The sequence below is a fragment of the Halichoerus grypus genome, chromosome 1 (genome assembly GCF_964656455.1).
Source record: "Halichoerus grypus chromosome 1, mHalGry1.hap1.1, whole genome shotgun sequence".
In the NCBI taxonomy this organism is placed as follows: domain Eukaryota; kingdom Metazoa; phylum Chordata; class Mammalia; order Carnivora; family Phocidae; genus Halichoerus; species Halichoerus grypus.
Window position 1 is genome coordinate 129,611,107 of NC_135712.1, and position 24,553 is coordinate 129,635,659.

Sequence of the window (24,553 nt, forward strand, 5' to 3'; positions counted from 1 at the left end):
ATCACTGGTCACCCAACCCCACGTCATGGTGCCATGCTGCTCCCCAACCATACCAAGCCTAATTGACTGACATTATCAAAAGAGTGAGCAGGCCTACTGCCTCCCTCTTCCCGCGCCCTCATGGCTGCTCCTGGCCTGCCTGAGTGACCTAGAGGAGGTACTCCCCCTCTTCAGTGACAGCAAGGTGAGCTTGCAAGTGCAGAGCCATTTGGCCAGCCAGACGGGGAAGAAATGCGCTGGTGCAGGGCTTGCTGGTTGGAGACATGAGACCAGGCACAGTTGACAGTTTCTCATTGAATCTTTCCCCCAAATCTGCAAGGCGACTCACTCCCTCTTAGTGGGTGAGTGAATGGAGGCCACAGAAGTTCAATCATGTGTCCATGTTCAAACGGAACTCAGGGGCCAAACTAGATCTAAAATGTGGTTTGTTTGATTCCAAAGCCTATGCCATTTCAATCACGGACAGAGATTCACTGAGCTACCACTCTATGCTGGGCGCTGAGGCTCCAGCTGGGGGTCATGACGCCCAGCCCGGGTTCCTAGCCTTGTGGAGTTACCTGACCACTATACCATATTCCACGCCTGGTGTTTCAGGTGGCGTCTTAGTGGAGTCACAATGAGACTGGCCTTAGGGCTTCAGTTCGGGGTTAAATCTGTGCAGATGGCATGATTTCCTCTATGGGACAAAAAATAAAAACATACTTGGACGTGGATCAGTTGTACATATCAACACAAGAGATCGTGTACAGCAATGAGAAAAAAATGATCTGCAATTACGTGTAAAAATGTGGATGAATCTCACAGATACAGTGAGTGAAAGAAGCCAAACACAAGAAGGGCATTCATTCATATATTCCATTCATATAAAGTTTACAACTCATCTCTGGTGTTTCAAGTTGCGACTACGGTCACTCCTGGGGGGGTAGGGACTATAAGAGGCATGAGGGGGGCTTTTGGGGGGCTGGTATATTCTCTTTCTTGCTCTGGAGCTGGTTACATTGTGGAAATCTACTGGGCTATATCTTTAAAATGGACATAGTTTTTCTGTATGTGTGCGATACTGCAATAAAAAGTTCATTCGAAGGGGCGCCTGGGTGGCTCAGTCATTAAGTGTCTGCCTTCGGCTCAGGTCATGATCCCAGGGTCTTGGGATCGAGCCCAGCATCGGGCTCCCTGCTCCACGGGAAGCCTGCTTCTCCCTCTCCCACTCCCCCTGCTTGTGTTCCCTCTCTCACTGTCTCTCTCTCTGTCAAACAAATAAATAAAATCTTAAAAAAAAAGAAGTTCATTTGAAGATGTGCTATGGATACAAGGTAAAATGCATTTATGGCATAAGGAAACTCTCCCCCGACATTGGTGAGTGGTTCCTCTGAAATAGGAGCCATGCCTATAATCAGTAGGCCAAACATTCCCAGAGATGGCCATGTTCCAAGGGAGTGGCTGCTGGAAGCACCTGGAACTGCCTCATCTCCCTTCCTTTCCATTCCGCCTACACCTAGCTCTTCAATCCCCCAGGCTCCTGTGATGCGCACTCTAACACCAGCTTCTCCCCTCATCTCCATCGGCATTACTGAACATCATCCGGAAACTTGTATCGATCACCTTCTGTATACGGTGCGTGGTTTACAACCCCTGGGGTGCTAAGAAGTATAGGACGCAGAACCCACCCAAGGGCTTGTAAGTATGTCTGTATAAAACATGTATCTCTATGTGTATTTTATTTGAAATAGGTACATTTTTTACATGTGTATTTTGCAAATATAAAATAATGTAGGTTATGCTAGGCATCAAAAAAGATGATAAAAATACCAAATGCTATTTGGATTTAGATGCGGACGTTCTCGGGGAAGACAATCTTTCGAAAGGCTAGCAAAGGAGAGCCATCCAGGTGTAACGTGTCTCCGGGTGAGGTGCAGCGTGTAAAACCCAACATCATCTGGAATGTAGTGCAGTCACAGTGCTTCATTTATCAAGGCCTTAGAACGAAATGCCAGTTTGCAGGATACAGAGGCTAGAGAATTAGGTAAATGACATCACGAGGCACAGACCGGACAAATAATGCAGGACATTCTGCAGCATAAGAGGCTGGGTTTATTTCAAGCAGTGAAGGTCATAAAGAAATGACTCTTTTAGGTCAAAGAGAAGTGAGGCCATGGTCACCATATGCAGCACAACCTGGTGGACTGGATTCTGGTTTGAACCACCCGCTGCAAAGGACATTTTGGAAACAACAGAAAACATCTGAATGTGGGCTGGGTAAGGATGATACTGCCAGAGATGTAAGGACTGTGGGGCAGGAGAGGGTGAGGGGAGGGCCGGGGGAGTGGGGGAAGGAGAGTCAGGACAGGGCCAAGGGAGCATGGCGCGAGGGCAGGGGGAGGTGGGGACAAGGATAGGGCAAGGGTAGAATAAGGAATGCAGAGCAAGGACAGGGCCAGCCAGGGGACAAAGGGAGGCCCAGGGCGGGCAAGGAGCATTGGTAGCCAGTGATGGTGGCAGGGATTCTGCCGGCCTGGAGGCCCTTGGTTTTAAGAAAGCAGGCTCCTGGGGGGGGGTCTTCAGATGGTGGGCACCCAGGTCCACCTTGCCCTTCCCCTTGGGGATAGCCACCTGACTCCTCACCAACGGCAGAAGGATTCCCCTCCTGGCCTCTCCCACCCTCTGGAAGCAGAGATTCTGGCCTTTGTCTCACTGGGTGGTGTTTCTGTGTTTCTGTCCGCCCGGCTGTCTGACCTACCCCCGGACTCATCCACACAGGAGGCTGGCAACCCAGGTCCTGCTACTTCCCTAAAGGTGACTCTGGAGCTCCCCTCCCTTCCCCAGGGCCACCAAGGCCTCCCTGGGAGGCTAAACCTCTTGCCAACATGGTCATTTCTTTTACCTCCTCCTCATGTCCCTTCCCCCTCCCTTTCCCCTTCTTTCATCCTACTACTTTCTTGCCACGTACTAACCTTGGCAATGCCTTAACCACTCTGTGCCTCAGTTTCCACAGCCATGCCACAGGGATAACAACAGTAGCTGCTTCACTGAGTTATGGGGATTAAATGAGTTCCTATGTTTGTACTGCTTATACCAGCACCAGCACAGAGTAATTGCTAGGTGTCCATTAGCATAATTATGCTTCACTTTTATCTGTGTTTTGGCTTGCCAGGGCCCAAGGGCACAGCCTCCCCAGCCCAAGACACCTGGTCCTTCTAAGGCTTAATAATTGACCCCAGCAGAGGAGCCTAGAGACTCAGCAAAGGCCCAAATTTAAGGACCGTTCAAGTCTTTCCATGTCCTGGGGGGTAAAGGCTTGAAAACAGAAGCTGGAGTCCTAACTGAATAATTCAGGCTAAAACATCACCCTGTTTATGGGACAAAGTTCTCATGAGTTTTATGACTCTGTGGAAAATATTTCAGAGTACAAATATCCATTTAAGAATCAAGACTGGTGTTTTTCCAGATGGTAAACAGCTTAAAGATGTGCTTCCAACTCTGCCAGGTTTACTTGTAAGGACACTAATTATCTTATTAGAAATAGGTCCCTTTTTTAGAATTATGATCAGCTTGCCTTTTTTTTTTTTTAATTCTGGGAAAAGAGCATATGCATATTTCATCCCTGGCCAACGGAAAACTTGGGCTTTTCCAGAGCAGAAACACCCTAACCCACTGAGCATTACTCCCAAGTCACATTCCCCTCCCATCAGAAGCACACAGGGTGAAATTGCATTTGGATTTTGAGTGGGTTTAAATAAATGTTGTTCTGAGAATTTTGCAGCCATCCCCGAGACCAAGCCGGGCAGCTGCGGTGGAGCTTGGGGCTCGGCTTCCAGTTGCACTTGCCAGGGGAAATTTCATGTTCTGTCTTCCAGGCAGAAGGGCTGGATTTCATGCAGCTAAAGCCAAGGGAGGATATAACAGCATTTCAAACACTCCAGTCAAATCTGAAGAAAAAACTCTATGAATTATCTGTGTTTTTGGACTCGAGGTCAGAGAACAGGGTAGGAGGAAGGAGGAGGGAGTGGCCTTGATTGCCAAAGCCATAATGGCCCAAAAGATGATAAATGGCATTGTGAACTTTCGAGCTGTCCTCAGCTTGCCGCAGACATGCTGGGCAGCAGGACCAGAGAAAATTTCCCTTTTGACACCTGAATTCTCCAAAGCGGGGCTGCCTATGTAGCCGCTCTGCTCAGTGAGTCACTGAACATCTTTAAGATGTTAGTACAACTAACCATCAGTTTCCCAGGGAGAAATTTAAAAGGGCGTATGGCCACAGAGAGCCTCTACGGGCCTAAGGGGAAATAAAAGGAGTCGTTGACACCACCCAAGATGGGTGATGGGGTGTCCCTGCAGGAGGCAGGAGCGAAGGGGCTCCTCCCCGGCCTCCCCTAAGGCCAGTGAATCAAGGCTGTAAACATCTGTTGCAAGTAGATGCCACTAGTGTTTTATGGTGCATCTCAGAACAGACCGTGATGTTCTCTGGCCTCCAGAACCTCCCCAAGCCCCCAGGGAAGGCCTCCTTGTACAGAGGGAGGCTACCAACCTTGCTAGCAGAGAGCCAAATTGGCTCTTCATTAGTTGTATTAATGAAATGTATACCCTAGAACCACACCAATACACAACTAGCCACTAAGAACATACAGTAATTTATAATATATTTATGTGCTTTGAAGTGGTCAATAGCCAGTGTGGCTGGTGGCTACCATATTGGACAGCACAGATACAGAACTCCCCTATCATCGCAGAAAGTTCTGTTGGACAGTGCTGCTTGACAGTATTCTTAACGAGCCAGCCACCTTTCTTACATCATTCACCCATTCCACAAATGGTTCTGGCCCCTTATACTTACAGTGCTTGCTGCTATCGTATTAACATGTTAACATGAGATATAGATATTTAGATAGGAACAAGGGACTCGCATCCAAAATTAAGACCTGTCTGTGCTGTACAGTGTTCCAAGGCTTCTGATGATTTAAAGCGTGTACCTTCCGAATTAAGACTGATGTCTCTTCCGCAGATGTTTGCTGGCATTTCAAGGATTGCAAATAAGGTAGAATCCAAACTCTGTTCCTGACTCTGCTGATTCTTGGAGAGAAAACTGCTCGACAACCAAGACACGGTGCTGTCAATTCCCCCTGCCAGCTTCGGCTGGGATCAACAGATTTGGTGTTACGTTTCACTTAGGAATCCTGCTGACTGGTAGCCCTCAGGATCCTTACATGCTGGCATGCTGGCCCCACTCCCCAGACTGCCTCCCAGCTTTGATGCACCCTAGTGACTCAGCTTGCCATTGTGTTAACCCCAAACCCTTTCTTTGCTTGACACACTTCCCCGCTGTGGGCACACCCTCTCTCTGCCTTAGAAGAGCGGCCGTCAATAGGGCTACTCCATGCAGCCACCCCCAGAGGGAACTCATTACTGAGGAGGGGGCACTGGGTGCCGTGAGACCCAGAGACAGTGTGTGTCTCCACAGAGCTTACAGAAACGAGGCAGTTCGATTCACTTCTCTGGGGTTAATTCCAAGGTGCTTCTACTGCTACTTCCAACAGTAATAGTGTCTACAAACAATTTGCACTTTTGGAGCGGCATGATCCCAGGGGGTAATTAACAAACGGGAAATCATCTTTTTAAAAGGCTTTAAAAGCAACATGGATTTGAGGCCACCATCAAAAACACAGAATCATTTCCCTTTCGCTGTCATTTTAGAAGATACCTGGCTGACTCCTAGAAAGGTTCAGGGAGCACAGGTGGTGGGTTTTGTAGACAATTCCTCCAAATGTGTTAAGGAGAAATCAAATGCAGCGAGTTTATCAGCTGCGGAGCTTTCTGAATGGGGCAGGCTCCGAAGACGGGCTAAGATGAAAAGAGAAGCAGAGTTGGCGAGGGCCGCCCAAGGTTTGTAACTTGCATACCATTGACCATGCCAAGGTAGAAGACCGCATTCACCAGCATGCCTCCTTTCCGGAAGTGGTCACTCATGTGCTCCAACCAGTTGGCGTCCAAACCGCTCACCGTCTGGCCGTTCTTGGAGACCCGGAGAGGAATGCTGACGGGATAGTATTGCCGGCATTTCTGATGGCTCTTCGGTTTGTTGAAAAGGGCGAGGATCTCCATTTCTGTTGGGATTTGTAAAGGAAGTGGGAGAGAAGAGGTCAAACAGTGATAAAAACCTGCCTCCTCGGGTCTAGTGGAGCCTCTTAGGAGCTTGGAGAAACGCTGTCAAAGGTAAACTCTCTGTTAGGGTGCACTGTTGCCGATTAATAAAACCTGATTCCAGGTTGTAAGTTAGGGAGCCTTGAAAGGTAAATGGACGTCAAAGGTTGAGCTTCCAGTGGGGGACGTGGGTTTTGAATCTGGCATATGATGATGAACAACTGTTATCTGGGATCAGTTTGTACAGTCAGGTGTCTGTGAAGACATTGTAGACATTTCTAGAAACTCATACAGAGGTGTTTTTGGGGGAAAAAAGTGGACATATTTGGGTAAGAGCTGGTCTTTTTAAAAAAGGTGCATATACAGAGACACATAAAAATAAAAATACTGCTTTAATTCCAGGAACCTTGTACACCCCTGAACTCACTATTTATAAACTGCAGCGGTGTTTCCTGGGGCCAAAACCATAATACTTAATCAAGTACATCAAAAACACACCATTGATATGTAAAAATAAGTATGTTCCCGTAAATGGGGGTTCCTGCCTGGAGTGGTAGGTAGATGGCACCGGCAGTGGAGCTCTGAGCTTTTCCTTCCTTCATTTATAGCTCAGTTCTTCAAAAATCAATACTCACTACCACACGGCAGCTGACCCACGCCAGCCGTACGTGCTGCTGGCCACGAGCGAGAAGCATCGGCCTCGAGGAACAAATACCTGGAATTTCAATCTAAGTCTTGAAGGTCTATTTCTGTGTTACTCATTTAGTCAAGCAATCAGAGTTTACTCAGCTTAAAAAGCTTTGCTCACACAGGCTATTCAGGAATATGCTTTGGTTTCCAAAAATATCTATTGGAATAATAAGAAAATCCCCACCCTTCTTTCAAAGAAATATTTTAAAGGTCGTAAACAATGGTTGACATTAGCAAAAAGGACACAGCACACTCATGCTCCCTGCAGGGGAGACCGTGCCTCGTCCCACAGTCTGGGACGCAGTCTCCCATACTTCAGTCTCTCACAATTTTGCAGTATCCAAACATTAGCTGAATTATTATTCTTTTAAGCACAATCACTGTCCTTTAGTTAAATAAATGAATTTAAAAAGGAAACTTTGCTTCATGACCAAACAGCTACCACTTGCTATAAACAGAAGGGAATGATGAGGCACATTAACACCAAATATGTCCATCCACACAACATCTAAAATTATCCCAATAGGTATTGTATTCCGGGCAAAGGAAGTCTTTTACAGCTCCATCTGAGCAAACAGCAGCCGAGATCTCTGGGGAGCAATGCCAGGCCATGACACTTTGTCATCAGCAAGAGTTAAGCTACCGGGGGGACCATTTCAGGTCATCCATTGGATAGAACCAATTAGGAAAGAAAGGTGCCCATCTTCAAAAGTGGCCACCTGGATTTTAAACAACCGAATCTGGCCTATTTATGATCCCCACTCCAAATTACCTTTCTCAGTCCACTCGCCTGACTCAGGAAGCCACCTCTCACCAGTAAATGCTTTCACGCAAGAAATTAGGTCTTGGTGTACGGAGGTGGTAATCACTAGACTATATTCATGACTTTGAAATACACACTGGAGGAATGGAGTCGAGCAAAGGAAGGCTTGTAATGGAGCGGAATCAAGCAATGGATTGGAACTAAGGGGGACAGGATGTGAACTACAGGATCAGGCCTTCTCCAGTCCTTACGTGCTAGGGGTTCAAATAAAAGCCCCGGCTACTAAAGACAAGAAGATAAGCGATGCTTTAGTGAGTCCCTGACTTCATCTGGATTTCTTCCAAAGCAAACCCTGTAAGTTTCTGAGTGCCAGTAGTTTATTTGGGACGTGATCCCAGGAAACAGAGCGAGGGAGTAGGGGTAGGAAATAGGGAAGCGAGGGAAGCCAGTGAAGGGTGCATTAATGAGCAGGTTACTACTATAGTAATTGGGACTCAGTTAACAGAGGCCCCTGAGACACTGTACAGAATACACCTCAGATTGCCTTACCAAGGTGCAAGGAAGCCTGGGCATTTATCCTCAGGAACTGAGAGCCACTCCTGAGGTACGAATTCCCTGGGGTTGTCCGGCCTGCTGGGGCATGTTCCCGTTCCAGAGAACGCCTGCAGGCAGAGGCTAAGCCCACTGTCCTCAGGTGACCCCAGGGTGGGCCAGAGCACCAATCATCACAGTCTGCTCTAGTCAAGCACAAACACATAGAGATTAAAAAGAAAAAGAAATCACAGCCTCTACATGGGAGAGGCGAGTGGAGAATTTGACCACGGCCAAAGTCCAAAAACACATGACAACACTTTATCACCCAGAAGGATTCCCCACTCACATGGCAAGACAGAAACACAACCTTCCCAAATGCGTAATGAAACAGAAAAAGGGGAAGGGGGGCTGCTGGACGTGGGGTGAAGGGAAGGCAGAGACTGCCAGACAAGGTAGACAACGCGGTGCTCACAGCGCCCCAGCCCTCCCATCGGGATCCTCCCCAGGGAAGAGGGCTGAAGCCAGAGACAGAAATAAATTTGTCAGGAAGGGAAGGAAATGCTGCTGGACTCAAGAGCCTCCAAAGCATTAGTAGCGATGAAATATTGGGAGAAACCTGATTTCAGATGCGTAACCCTTTAGTTAATTCCCCTTTCCCGCTGGAGCCTTGGCCACAATCCTCTCACTATTCACATGGGAAACCGGCCAAGAGAAACTGTCCCCAAATGATGCCCTTTGATGTTTTAATATTCTGATTCTCCAGCACACATCATCACATGAGCAGGCACTGAGGGTTCTAAAAAGAAGTCCCAAGTTTGTTTAAATTTTCTCAGCTGCTCTGTGACTCTGCCATGACCCCAGCTGGAAGATTTTTCCAGACATGGGACAGAAAGTCCCAAAGGAGGGGGAAAGGCATTGTTTCTGAGAATGTTCTGAGAACAGCTGAAGAATCAGACTGGCAGAGCACCCAAGGAGCATCAAGACTGTCTTGCCTTTTATTTTTATTTGTCTTCGTGTCTTTCTCTTCCTCCCTGACACAGGGGGAGCTTGCCTCATGCTATTTAGATCCCCCCATGTGCAGAAAAGTCCCTGTAATATGACAGGGGATACATACATGTTTGCTGGATTGACCTGAGCCAGACAAGTGCAACAAGCTAGGGGAGGAGGAGGGGTCTTGGGGCCTCCTGGGTGCTGCCAGCCTGATAGCCAGGCCCACTAGGGCCTTGCTAAGCTCCTCAGGAGCAGGAAGGAAAGAGGGAGATGCCCAGTTCTGAAGCCCATGCCAGGCAATGGGGATTTAGGCACAGGATAGAAGTCTGCAGTCTGTCTGCAAGTAAGGCCCCAGGGAGCCTGTGATTGGCAGGGAGCAGGAAAGCTGGTTGGGTCCGGGTGTTCCAAGAGACCTCCAGGCTGGAGAGAGGAGAGAGTTCAGCGTCTGGCTACAGCATGGGCCTCCAAGGGCTAGAGTGGGAGGAGGAGGAAGCTGGCGAGTTGGCTGGGTGGGAAGGAACATGTGGGAGTCGGACTTGACCTGGTAGTTGGACTGAGTGGGAGCTAAGGTCTGCTGAGGTCACAGGCAGGGGGGCTCAGACGAAAGGTTTGCACTGGGAAGCAGGGCTGTGGGCTCTGTGGTGGGGCAAGAGGGCAGAAGGGCCTGGAGCCCATCCAGATTCCTGAATCTGAGAGAAACTGCTTCAGACTTCTGTCAGGCGTGGGTACGACCAGCAAGGCACGTCTGGGCCTGGGTGGGGCCTGTTTGTGAGGACAAAGTAGGGGAACCACGGCATACGCAGGGCTCCACGGGAATTCCCCGGCAAGGACAGCGGTAGCCACGGGCACTTTCACCTCCACCATCTGATGTGACTCTCCCAGCCCACGCAAGGGGCCACATCGGTTCTATGCCCAGAAACCTTAAGCGGATCCCCCAGGCATCACAAGCTGGAAAGTGGCAAAGCCAAGAGTCTTTCCAACCCTAAACCTTGCGCTGTTCCCAAATCTAACAAGAGGCTAATTTCATCAGTACACAGAAAGCAGGAGCTGCCGCCCACAGCTGGGAGCTCAACAGCTCTTTGATAATGGACTGACTGAAAGGCCAGAAAGATGGTGGCAGGTGGCAGATCCGGGAGGAGGCAGAACCGCAGGGTAGAACCATCCTGGGGGCACGGGGAGGGGAGGGCGCTGGCCCAGCGCGGGAGGGGGGCCACGTATCAGAAAGGCCACACTCAGGAGGACACCTCCTCCCCCACACACACAGTGAGCTGGCTGCCAAGGAGGCCTACTGAATAAAATACAACTGAGGTCACTGGCTCAGGTTTCTGGCTGGCATTTCTGAGCATTTGAAGTGACTAGGCACAGGATAGGAAGGGCAGCGCTTGGAAGATGTTTTTGATTGTTATTTCAGTGACAGTGAGAACAATCTGAATTTGTGTGGACCTTTCTGGCCTCCTTGTTTCTCTGACTGAAGATGTCGCAACAGAGACGCTGAGGGAAGGACAGACAGGAATGTTGCAGGCCAGGAGAGAAGTGACAGGTGGACATCTGGGGCGCCTTCTGAACCTTTCCCTGCACAGGCCTTCCCCACCTGGTCTGTTCATTAAAGATGAAGAAAGCATGCTCCCCATCAACAGAAATGCATCACAAGGGGCCATTTGTGCTCTTCTGAGCAGAGCTGCTGGGGGTGCTGTGTGTTCACCACAAGGCAGGGGCAAGTGTGGGAAGGGCAGCGTCCAGGAGTGGGGCCCCGGGCTGTCCCTGCACCAGCTCAGGGGACCCCTGCGTAGCAAGGACACTGAACCCTCAGGAAATTCTCCAGGACCAGGAAATAAGTCAATGCCCAGGAAGAGAACCACATGATGGGTCTCCAGAGGGACCTGCGTGGGCAAGGGGAGCATAACCTCTGGATCAGAGCGGCCGTTCAAGAGCCCACGGGGTTGGGGAGGGCCCGCATGCCCTGTGTCTGGATGGCGAATTCGCTGGCAAGCCCTATGTGAGCAGTTGCAGCCTAGACCTGGCTCCCCTAGGCCTCCTATAAAGGAAATAAATTAAACGAGGGGAAGGAGGGGGAAAGAGGGAGACTCCCTCTGGATTTTTTTTAATTGTCTTGCTGTGATTGCCTATTTAAGCCCACCTGGCAGAAAGAGGAGTAAAAACACTTCACCCTCCTTAGGGGGCCCTGAGAGAAAGGCAAGCTGAAAGCTGAGCAAGCAGCAGGGAGGTGAAGCTGGGCGGATGCGGGGAGCAGGGTGATGGTGCAAGGAAATGGTAAGACTTCTCAGGAAAGAGATTTAGGAGAGAAGCTGGGGTCAGGTGAAGGCCATGATCAATGCTGACAGGGCCCCTTCCTGTCCGGCCTTCGGGAGGCTGGATGCTCAAGCTAGGAGATAAAATTTCACTACATGAGGGCATGGAAGGTGATTTTCCTTATCTGCGAAATGGGCTTAATAATCACATCCGCCATCATAAAGCTGTTGTGAGGCGCCATCAAGATGGCACATCGGAAGAACTTAGACCGGTTCACCCAGAGAGATGCCACCATCGTGACTGCTGTCTGCCCATCCCCCTCAAGGCATGTATTTGCACCAGTAATGCCTGTGTGTTCATGAACTGATGAAACAAGTCCAAAGGCTCACTTATGCCACGCAGCGAGGAATAAAGGATAGCAACGAGCTGCCAAAATTTCAGAGACCTGAAATAAAAACAGTTCACACTTAGAGTCAAGCAGCGCTGAGTGCCTTAAATGTACCCCTCACTTAACCTTTCCACAAGAAACTATTGTTCCGTCTCTATTTACTAGGGTAAGAAACTAAAGCACAGGAGGGTAACTTGCCCAAGCCTGCCTAGGTAGGAGGTGGCAAATGGAATGGATATAAGTGGAGTCTAGATTCTTAAAGTTTATTGAGAGGGAGAGGGAGAAAGAGAGAGCACCAGCAGGTGGGAGAGGGAGAGGGAGAAGCAGGGGAGCCCGACCCGGGGCTGGATCCTGGGACTCCAGGATCACGACCTGAGCTGAAGGTGGACACTTAACCGACTGAGCCACCCAGGCGCCCCCAGAGTCTAGGTTCTTAACCACAGTGCGACCTGCCTCTCAATGACTCCTGCCTTTTGCTCCTGGAGGGCCTATGTCTGCCCTGAACCCTCACCCTTGCACACTCCTCCAAGGAGGCCTCTCTTCCTTCTGGGGATTCAGAGCAACACATCCAGCCCAACACCAATGACAAGATGCAAGTTTCTGGGATAAGACTTAGACATTCATCAGGAGGCACACACAGGGTCTCAGCTACTCTGGAGGGAGCAGAAGCCCACCTCAAACAGTGTAAAATGAGACATTTTACACTTCAGTACATATTTAAGAAGGATCCAGACCTTGATTAAACAACAGTCATAATATATCCCAGAATGGAGGCAGTGCCAATCTCCCCCTCTAAATCAACTTTGTAAATAAGCCCAGAATGAACCATCCCACAGTTTCCTTTTCAGGAAGTACTGACCTAATGTAACAAAAGAAACTGTTCCACCTTCTTTTCTATCCTCAAAGCATAAACTGTTCCTCATCATTAATAAGAGGCTAATTTTGGGTCCCCTGGGTGGTTCAGTCGGTTAAGCAACCAACTCTTGATCTCAGCTTAGGTCATAATCTCAGGGTTGTGGGATCGAGCCCTCCGTCAGGTTCCATGCTCAGCAAGAAGTCGACTTGTCCCTCTCCCTCACTCCTCCCCCTACCCTCTCTCTCTCTCAGATAAATAAATAAATAAGAGGCTAATTTCAAGAATCAGTAAATGAATAATAACATTAACCAGGAAGGTTAAGGCTAAGGAGAAAGGCCTCCCAAGGCCTGGGGATCTCTTGGCAGTCTTGTTGCTTGTGCACCTTCCAAAGGCTGGAAGAGGCCACGAAGCTCATACGAGTGCCCGGCTCTAAGGAAACAGCTGGATGCTAGATTCTTCTGGAGAAAGATGAGGAAAGGGAATTACAGGGAAATGGACAGAAACTTCACTCACCATAAACTGAGGGCCTCAGTAAATCTTGTTAGTCTATGAGCATCTCACACACGGGAGACCGAGTAGAGAGGTATAATGGGATGGTGGTTAAGGCAGCTGGGCTCACAGACCAGCTCTGCCAGTTTCCAGCCTGGGTGAAGATTTACTCTCCAAGCCTCAGTCTACTCAGCTGTAAAATGGGCAACGATACCACAGCAGACCCACATCACAGTGCTATAGAGAGAACTAAGAGATCAGTCATGTGAAGTGCTTCCTGGTGCAGGGCCTGGGACGCAGGAAGTACCAATAACTGCTGGCTACTATCATCGTTGTTGTATTGTTATCTGGAACTGCCATCCTAACGTGCACGCTCTAGCGGCTGTTACAATGTAAGAGGATTCACATCTCGGGGGCCTCTCCCTGGCCATGTTCTCTCCACAGTGCTGATCCGTCAACTATACACACTCGTGAAATCTGGTTCTTTACAGCCTAGTGAGTTGAATCACCAGTTTCCTGCACAATTCGTCCTCAAAACTGTCTTTCTTGATTTCTCTCTTTAGGGAGATACTCAAAGTAAGTGTACCAGAAGTGGAGCATAGGTTCTGCATTGGTGCCCGGCACATGAACGCTTCCTGTGCTAAGAGCGAGGTTGTTTGAGGGCAGTGCAAGAGTGTGGGGATAAAACCCCTCAAGTTCTAGAATCCACTTCAAATGTGACATGTTGGAGCAACCGCAAGTCAATTTCATGTGGTTCTGCTGTCCCGGAAGTCACGATGGCAGTAAGCAATCAGTCAGGAGGCCCAGACAAATCCAGTTTCTCCTGCGGGAGGGACTGCTGTCTGTACACTCTCATTCCATTTCTTTTTCCTAAAATGCCATGGGGATTACTGGAAAGCTGTTAGCCTCTCTGTAAGTGGGTCGAAAGTCCCTGTGCTGACATACTTACTTCCCGAGAGCGGCTCCTCACGCACTTCCAACAGGTCACCATCCGGCCCATCCAGAGCTTTGCTCATCCCGTGTGGAGACCATTCTGCACCGTCCCCTTCTCCGGAGGGCAAGCTGGGTTGCTCGGCAATGGGCATCTCCCCGCTGGGGCCCTGGCCTGGCTCCTGGCCGCTGTCTGTCCCTGCCGGAGCACCTGCGTCCTTGTCATCCCCGCACCTGCCCGGCTCCTTTTCCGCAGCTCTGGTGTCCGCTGGGGGCCTGCTGCCTGCTGCCTTCACAGGGCAACTGTACTGAGGTATGACACCGACGAATTTCAGGCCCTGACTCGCAGCCTCCTGGACCTGTGAGGCAAACAAAATGAAGGGGACCGCGTGAATGGGATGTTCTATCAAAGGGGGACATGTGCAACATCCAAAACACCTCGCTGAAGGCCTCTGTGGATACTTCCGTCTGAACATGAAATCTCTCAAGGTGGCAGATGCTCCAAGTCCCCTCTAGGCGGTGGCCACACCCTAAGCCTGGCCCCACTGGGGACAGACAGCATGGGGCTTGCTCTTTTTAACTATGAAGCATGTGGTGAGACAGGGCTGAGATTACATCTCTTCGAAATACTGCATTAGTCCCCTATTGGTTATTTTTTTTCTAAGGGGCTGCAAGAAGGTTCTAAAGGATGAGTTGGAACAAAGAGTTTGAAAGAGGAAGTTCATTTTGGTAAGTTTATTTTTTTCATTATTATTTTTTTTTTCTGATGAATCACCTACTTCCTGCCAATCAGGCTACTGTATAATCCAGTAGGTCTATATAGCCATATACTAACTACCAGATGACATTTTATGACCCAAAGAGCTTCCTCTTTTAAACAATTGTTTTGGCAGAGAAGGGCAGAGGTGGGGAAAATCACCACTGCGTGAAAGCTGGTGTGCACGTTCCCCACAGCGGGGAAATCTGACCGACACCTGCTCCGTGGTGCTCTCCGCCTCAGCCAAAGGCACCCGAAAACCACGCTGGGCCCTCAGGTGTTGCTTGGGCAGACTCGTGACTCTCCAGCCATGGTACACACCATCCAGTCTCAGTCGCAGGTAACTTGCTTCACACTTCCTGAGCCCCTGAGATGGGGGGCTAACAGCCACGCAGAGTACCAAGGCACTTTAACTCTTCCCTCCCTGACAAATACCCCCAGGCAACTGAATTTAATAGTCGCAAGGGAAAGAAAAATGGAAAGCAAGAGCCTAATAAAATCAAGCAAGAGCCAGCCCAAACTAGGAAATCGGCTTTAGGGGACTTTCCGGGGGAGGATGCTCAGGTCATTTTACAGATAAATCAGGAAGTGAAGACCTCAGAGTTTTATAAGTCTCAGTCACCAACCCCCGAGTTGATGACCTCAGAAAATCTTGAGGCTTCTGCAGTGGTCATCCACCGTCATTTGAGAATTAGTAAGAAACGCCCCCATGGAGCTACTCTAAGAGACAAGCAAGCCAAGGCAGCCCTCCTTGGATGAACTGCCCTAACTTTAAGCCAAAGGTCATTTCAGTTCAACACTACACATTCTGGAAAGCAGTCTAGAGCAGTTACAAATGTACAGTCCAGTCTTTCTATAAAGTCTAGCCTGTGCTAGAAATAATGACAACAATAGTAGGAATTACCATCTAGTGCAGACCTGCTGTGTCCCAGGCACTGTACTAGGCATTTTCCATAAATTCTTCTGTTTAATTCTTCAAAGACCATTACAAAAAAGAAACTTTCCATGAAACAAACCCCTTTCCATTCTGAAAATTCATTTTTCGCCCATTAATCTGTGATACCCACCTACTTTTAGAAATTGTTTTGGAAAGCTTCTGAAAGCAGACACAGGTAACAAAAGTTTTCAAAAGAAAAGAGGGGGAGATAATTACTGTCCAAGAGCCTTAGGTTAAGGGAGGCTGAGCTACTGCCTACGAAGCCTTGCTCTGAGCTTCCTGGCAACATAGGCAAAGCAATGGATCTTACGAATCTCAAATGAAATGAGGAAACATGCGAGGTCCCTAAGAGAGAAGCATGATTTGCTGGTGAAGAACAGAGAAATTTGTTGTAGGACTCTTGTAGAGCCGTGGAATAAAATGTGCCTTCCTCAGTTTTACAGAAAATGAAGAGACATTTTTCTTACATCACTTATATACTCTTAACCCTTGACAGACGGCAAGGACCTGAGGCTACAGCACAGGGGCGGAGCTAAAATGAGGTGATCCAGGGAGTTGTGGATAGCTGCACAGGCGCGGGCGTATGTCAGAGCTGGGGAACTGGGCCACCTTAGCGCTGACTCCTCCCACTCCCACCGCAGGGGACGGAGGTGGCTTTTTTCTAATCTTAAATTTTCTAAATCTGTGAATTTTTTTGAATTTTTTTTTAAAGATTTTATTTATTTATTTGAGAGAGAGAGAGAATGAGAGATAGCGAGCACATGAGAGGGGGGAGGGTCAGGAGGGAGAAGCAGACTCCCCGCCGAGCAGGGAGCCCGATGCGGGACTCCATCCAGGGACTCCAGGATCATGACCTGAGCCGAAGGCAGTCGCCCAACCAACTGAGCCACCCAGGCACCCTAAATCTGTGAATTATTTCACACCTGACTTGCCTACGCTTCTTCAGAAGGGGTTTGGAAATGGGCTTTTTAAAGTTTTGCACACGTTATGCAAATTCTCAAGGCACTAAAGCTGTAGTAAAAGTGAACGAAACCTAACGGTCACAAATTTTCATATGTGAGAAAATACTATGATTAATTTCCAGATGTAGCTCCTACAGGAAGGACAGTGAGCTCTCTCCCCGCAAGCTGCAGACCTCTGTTTCAGTTGTCAGCCCCCTACACTCCAGTGTGGCTCTCTCCTTCATCAACCGCAACACTGTCGGCACCTGGCCCACTTGCACCCAGCCCCTGCTACGGGCAGAGACAAGACGCCTCTGACTACTGAAGCATTTTTAAAAGCTGGTCCCACCGAGGGCTCGACAATAGGCCAGTCTCAACCTGAGTCATGGGGTTTGAAGGCAGAAAAGGCCTGGCTTGGAGCTCCAGGTGTGAGACTCTGGAACCAGAGTATGTTATGTAACTTTCTAGGCCTCCGATTTCTCACCCATAAAATGGGGTGGGGTAATCATACTTCTCTTGCAGTTGCTCTGAAGATTAGACGTTATATTTGGCAGGGGTGGGGAAGGAGAGAAGGTACTCCTGACCGTCACTATTGCTCTAACCCCTCTCCTTATCGATCCCAGGCTTCCGTGATCCTGCAGAGACTGCTGACAGTCATCCAGAGTAAGGAGATGAGGACTCTGGACACAGGGTATTATCCCAGTCCTCTCCTTCTTTACTGGGACTTGAAACTGGAATCAGACATGTGCCCTTCTCCCACAACTAACTGGACAACCATCTTCCTTGGAGCTACTATACCTCAAACTTATCCTCCATGCCAGGGGTTCCCAAAGTGGGGTCCCATATTAGCAGCATCAGCTCAGCCTCACCTGGGAACTTGTTAAAAATGCAAATTCTCAGGCCTCACTGACTCAGAAACCCTGAATCAAAACCTCCTTCAGATTTGGTCCCCAAATAGGTTTTTGCCTAGCACAGTATATTTCTGGATCATATCACGATCATGACATGAGGGTAGGGCCCAGAGACTTGTGTTTTAGCAAGGCTTCAGGTGATTCCAATGCACCCCAAATTTGGGAATCAGTATTCTAGAATACACATTTCACACAGGAAGAGTTTTGTGCACTGCTGTGTCCCTGGTGCGAGAATGATGTCTGACATAGAGTAAGTATCTGTGGAATGAATGAATGAATACACTACACAATGAGTGAATATGTATGTCTCCTCTCCCAGAATGAGCTCCTTGAAGGTAGGGGTGGAGACTGCTGAATTTTTCAGCTCCCGAATTCAACACACTGTATTAAGTTCCTACACTGGCCCAGACTAACATTGTACTTAGGTGCTGTGGGTACAAAATAGGAATCCCAACTCTTAAGAATATTCAGCCAATTATTGTAAACAGACTTTAAAAACAATTATACCAACATGGCACAAAAATGCTTATTTTATAATGTTATATTAAAAAAACCAAGATTCTAAACTTTATAGACACAATATCATGACAACTATGTAATATTTCTATTCGTGTGTAATTTTTCAAAATTTATCTAATGAGTATGCATATTACTTTTATAATTGAAAAAAAGTAAATACTCCACAAAGTTCTCATAGAGAATGATAAATATAGTAATGGATATAAAGGCATAGAAATGACAGTGATTATTTCTGCCTGAAGGGGAGGCTGAAAAGTTTCTGACAGGTCAGGACTGTAACAAATGAAATAATGTAATACAACAGGAAGAGGTGAGGAGTGTGACAGAATTGGAGTGTGTATGCTTCACCTTAAACAGTCAAATTCAATTTTTTTTTCCAAAATACTGTGCTAGGCAAAACCTATTTAGGGACCAAATCTGCAGGAGGTTTTGAAGGATGAATAGGAGTTCGCCAGAGAGGTGAAAGAAAGGGAGAACGGCAATGCAGGTAAAGAGAAAGAAGGATCATCATGGGCAAAACTTGATGGTATGCAACAGCCTGATGTACTGAAGTAACTTCTATACACGAATATATCTGGATCATTGCAAGAGAAGCCAGGAGTGGGGGGTGGGGACTGGAAATCAGAAGGGTCATATCGTGGATGTCATTGAATGGCATGCCAACAAAGGCTGTGACTTCACCCCGCAGGCCAGCATATTCTTCAACTTTCCCACTGTAGTAACTCCAAGAGCAGAGAATGGAGGTCTGAGGGCAAAGCACAAGATTTCTTTGAATGCTCATCTTTTATCTTAAACACTAATGAGAATTTTGTATCCTGCACCATACTACTATACAATATCAAAACTTTTAAAAAGATGCCAAAGTTAAATGCCTCCCTCCCACCTCCATCCCAAGCCTTCCAGAGAAACTCATGTCTCAGGAATATGAAATGTATGCAAATATGCATAAATCTTTGCAGCTCTGCTTACTTCCTTTGGGTGGATTCCTGGAAGAGGAATTAATGGGTCAAGAGATATTAACTTTTCAAAGGCTTGACACAGGCTGCCAAATTGTTTACCAGAAAGGGGGAGTAGTCCTTTTTAACCAGAGGAACCGCATTTAGATTTTATACAGATCAATATTTGGCTAGACCCTAAGGGCTTTGACTCTTCTAACTCTAGTACAGCACTCTCTTTTTCTCTCTTAAGGTCATTTGACTGTGTTTGTGAAATGGATCCCTGTTTGTTTTTCATTCACTCATTTATTCATTTGTTCATTCACAGCCTTTATTGAGCAAATCTCCTGAGTATACTAATGGGGGGCACCAGCTGCCATTTGTTGGGGTTCACCCTCAGCCACCTCTCCTCACCTCTCCTCACCCTATACTCCCTGTGGTGACCTCCTCTACTCCCTTGGGTTTAGCCACTAGTCATATGTCAATTATTCCCAAATCTGGACTCCCCAACTGTGACTTTCCTCTGGAGTTCACACCTACACAACCGATGATCATAGCTGTTGGGTCCATCACCACCCTCATCTCTCAAACTGGAGCCACAAATGTCTTCCTTAGCTCTTGCTTTTCTCTAACTCTGTGTTATCTGCTCACCACACCCTGCCAGATTTATCCCCCCAGTGTTTCTGGAATCCCTCCTCCATTCTCCATACATCTAAAATCAATTTACCTCAGGCCTCATTCTCTGCTGCTGGACATTGCCATTCCTCCAAGCTACACCAGGTCTTCATGAGCATGGAGTCAAATCAATACAGAAGACCAAATCATGAACACCCAGGTCACCTCGTTATGGAATTCCCTGCAGACGGGCACAATTTCTCTAACAACTGTGATTATTAAAACAATAACTGTCAACATTGTACAACTCTTCCAGAAAGAACTTTAAAATGCATGATCTTATGCCCCAAATAATACCTAATGGAAGAGGAAACTGGCTCTGGGACAGTTATGTGACTTGTTGAACTACCCAGGGCTAATCACAAGGCAAAGTCCAGATTCAGCTCAGTATCCTAAATCCAACCCAATGCTCCTTCAATTGTACCACTCTTTCTACTTTATGTAATCTGGCCTGTGCCGAGATGCTCAGTTTGATACCAGTGTAAACTGAAATACACCTGCACCCACCTTCTTATTTCTGCTGCATTTAAGAACCACCACAGCCCTGACACTTACAGGAGTACACTACTGGTTTAGGCAGCAAAAATGAAATAAGACCATTTTCAACTGATCCAAGACTTCACCCAACTGCTCTGTAATGAATAAGCACAAATTTGATAGTAACTCTATTTTCCCAACCTAAAATCAGAGATTATGATGTGAAAAAGATTTTTTTCTTTTTAAAAAATTTATTTTTATGAAAAGTCTCAACTTGTTATAAAAAATTAGAGCTTCTTTGGTTACACATATTTTTAAAAGATTTTATTTATTTGAGAGAGACAGAGAGAGAGATCATGAGCCGGGGGGCAGAGGAGCAGAGAGAGAGGGAGAAGCAGACTCCCCGCTGAGCAGGGAGCCCCACATGGGGCTCGATTAGGACCCCGAGATCATGACCTAAGCCAAAGGCAGCTGCTTAACCAACTGAGCCACACTGATGCCCCTGGTTATATATTTAAAGAATCACTTTCATGAAAAATAACAACATGACCTTGGACTAGTCCCAGAAAATCTAAGCTGTATTGTCTTTACTCTGCTTTCAAAATGGATACCTGCTGCTAAAGTTCAAATATACACAGGTTTTCCCTACTATCTGAAAATAGTGTGTTTCTATGAAAATTTTTGTCAGCCAAAATGGCATAAAGTGAAGAAGCAATTACCATTAATTTCCATGGAAAAAATTTTTGAGCAGTCCCAGACCCCAAAAAATAACCTCTCTTAAGCTATTCTGATACCTTAGGACACATTTCGCTAATAGATGCACAAAACAACTTGAGATAAAGCACAGATGCTCACAGACATAGCTCAAAGTTATGGAGGCTGGAGGCTGAGATGCGAGTGTAGCTTCTGGGGAAGGAGACTGGTGGGGCCACTGTTACTGTCTGGGGTACATGTTGCCTCTATGATGGTTGACTGCAAAACAAAGTAGTTTTGCTTTTTGCCGTTTTTCATAAAAGCAAAAATCCTCATTGGATTTCTTCCACTTGGTGAAAACAGGTACAAAGGTAGGTTTTTGCAAAAGAGACATGGCATAACATGAACTCTTGAAAAGTGGGGGATACCTGCACTCTGTCTAGTACATGGGTTTATGTTTTAGAGGACATGTATCAGTCAGGGTGAAACCAGTTACAGAGAAATGAAACATGGGTTGGATTTTGTAGAAATGAAAGCTATCTGTAACATGAAGAAAGGAGAACAGGCTCCTGCTGACGGGTCAGTAGGAACCGGAGTGCCCACAGGCCATACTAGATGGCATGCATGAAGTGTCAGAGTCAGTCAGAGACCATTTTGTCAGAATCTAGTGAAAAAGGTGTTGTGGTTAATTTTATGTGTCAAATGGCTAAACTATAGCAACCAGTTGCTTGGTCAACACTAGTCTAGATGTTTCTATAGAGATATTTTAAAGATGTGATTAACATCTTAATTAACTGACTTTGAGTAAAGCAGATTGCCCTCCATAGTGTGGATGGGCCTCCCTCAATCAGTGGAAGGCCTTAAGAGCAAAGACTGAGTTTTTCCCGAAGAGGAATTCTGCTTGTAGACAACAACCTAGAAAATCTGCCTGAGTTTACAACCTTCAGACTCAAGACTGTAGCATCACACTTACCTGAGCCTTGAGCTGGCCAGACAGCTCTGCAGGTTTTGGACTTGCCAGTTCCCACAATCCTTAAAACCAATCACTTTCAATCTCAGTATCTCTCTCTACAGATACATCAATCAATAGATAGATAATCCCATTAGGTCTGTTTCTCCAGAGAATTCTGACTAATATAGTAGGAAAACAGGGAAAGGGAAGGAGGGGTATAAGAGCACAGGGCAGACTGATAAAGGACTCTAACTCAAAATCTGACTTGGTGTGAAATGAAGAGATGGCCAGGAGCTCCCAAAAGGCAGGGAGAGAGCGTGTGCCCTAAATAGAAACAAGACCACTAGGACTTAATCTGCCATTGATTCAAGGTCCCAGGGGAGAGGCTGAAGTATGGCAAGAAGTTTACCAGTGGCCACTGTTGTCCAGGTAAAGGAAATTGCCCCACCACATTTTGAGGTGAGGGAAGGTAAATCCTTAACTGGCAGAGTTAAGGTCTGCAAGTTATAGGCAGTTTCTAACTCTATGATGAACTTAACGGAATTCTCATAACTCATTAGCTCATTAATGCTGGAAATCAGAAACTCACGGACTTTTAAAAGATATAGAGCTGAGCCATCCAATATGGCAGCTATTAGCCAGGTGTGACTATTTAAATTTAAATTAATTCAAATAAAATTAAATGAAAAGTTCAGTTCCTCAGGCACACTAGTCACATTTCAAGTGTCCAATAGCCACTTATGGCTAGTGACCATATTACTGGACAGTGAAGATACAGAGTATTTCTATTATCATGTAATAATAAATATTATTATGAGCATAATAAATCATCTAAAATACTGAATAATAGAAACAGAGTTTTCAGCAATGACTTCAGAGGCATAAAACACAGGGAAAAGACTAAGACTCTCTCTCTCTCTCTCTCTCTCTCTCTCTCACACACACACACACACACACACACACACATTTACCCTACACCAGACCACTGCCCACTTTGACCCTCCCCCATAACTCATGGGCCACCATTCCGTGACAGCTGACATTTTAATGTCTTTGGGGATTTATGAAATATAAAGGGAACCTAGAGAGGCATGCACTTATGTCAAGAACAGGCACAAAAATGCTGTTCTGAGTTCCACGATTACACATGAGTCTTTACGGTGAATATTTTATCATATGCACACAACCCTTCTCATCTTTTGTCACCTAAACTCTTGTACAGTTTTCTGAAAAGAACGGTTCAAAAATAACATGGATTTTAGCTCAAGTCTGAAAATGCCCTTAGTATTCTTATCTGTTAACATTTAGCTTTAGGAATTGAAACCTTTACTAAGCACTGCTGGGAGTTTAGCGCCATTATCATATAAATCTGCTGGTATTGTGGTTTTCTCCTTTAATGACTGGGAGGGGGAGGTCTTAGAATGAGCTCTGGACAAGGAATCTGAGACCTACAGCTTCAGATCCAAGTCTGCCACTCACTAGCGATGTGACTGGTTAAGCCAGAGGATCTATCTGAACTTCAGTTCCCTCATTTATAAAATGAGGTTAATAATACCCATTCATGGAAAAACTGAGCTTTCCCCCTAAGGTCAGGGACACGGCAGGGATGTCCACTATCACCACTGCTATTCAACATAGTACTAGAGGTCCTAGCCTCAGCAATCAGACAATAAAAAGAAATAAAAGGCATCCAAATCGGCAAAGCAGAAGTCAAACTCTCACACTTTGCAGATGATATGATACTTTACATGGAAAACCCAAAATACTCCACCCAGAACTGCTAGAACTCATACAGGAATTTAGTAAAGTGGCAGGATATAAAAATCAATGCACAGAAATCAGTTGCATTTCTATATACCAACAACAAGACAGAGAAAGAGAAATTAAGGAATCGATCCAATTTACAATTGCACCCAAAACCATAAGGTATCTAAGAATAAATCTAACCAAAGAGGGAAAGAATCTGTACTCAGAAAACTATAGAATACTCATGAAAGAAATTGAAGAAGACACAAAGAAATGGAAAAACATTCCATGCTCATGGATTGGAAGAACAAATATTATGAAAATGTCTATGCTACTTAGAGCAATCTAAACATTTAATGCAATCCCTATCAAAATACCATCAACTTTTTTCAAAGAAATGGAACAAATAATCCTAAAATTTGTATGGAACCAGAAAAGACCACGAATAGCCAGAGGAAATTTGAAAAAGAAAAGCAAAGCTGGTGGCATCACAATTTTCTGGACTTCAAGATCTCTGCAAAGCTGTAATCATCAAGACAGTATGGTACTGGCACAAAAACAGGCATATAGATCAATGGAACAGAATAGAGAGCCCAGAAAGGACCCTGAACTCTATGGTCAACTAATCTTTGACAAAGCAGGAAAGAATGTCCAATGGAAAAAAGTCTCTTCAACAAATGGTGTTGGGAAAATTGGACAGCCACATGCAGAAGAATGAAACTGGACAATTTCCTTACACCACACACAAAAATAGACTCAAAATGGTTGAAAGACCTCAATGTGAGACAGGAGTCCATCAAAATGCTAAAGGAGAACACAGGCAGCAACCTCTTCGACCTCAGCCGCAGCAACTTCTTCCTAGAAACATCGCCAAAGGCAAGGGAAGCAAGGGCAAAAATGAACTATTGGGACCTCATCAAGATAAAAAGCTTTTGCACAGCAAAAGAAACAGTCAACAAAACCAAAAGACAACCGACAGAATGCG

At 46.5% G+C, this 24,553-nt stretch overlaps 1 protein-coding gene across 3 annotated transcripts in view; it reads right to left on the minus strand.

The window, feature by feature from the left end:
* RFTN1 (raftlin, lipid raft linker 1) overlaps positions 1 to 24,553 on the minus strand; it is a 191,714-nt gene that overhangs the window by 43,093 nt on the left and 124,068 nt on the right. For all 3 annotated transcript variants that reach the window (XM_036078081.2, XM_036078080.2, XM_036078079.2), the window contains exons 5-6: positions 14,045 to 14,384; positions 5,895 to 6,098 (exon numbers count right to left, since the gene is read on the minus strand). In XM_036078081.2, the coding sequence (XP_035933974.1) occupies positions 5,895 to 6,098; positions 14,045 to 14,384 (544 nt within the window). The remainder of the gene's footprint in view (positions 1 to 5,894; positions 6,099 to 14,044; positions 14,385 to 24,553) is intronic.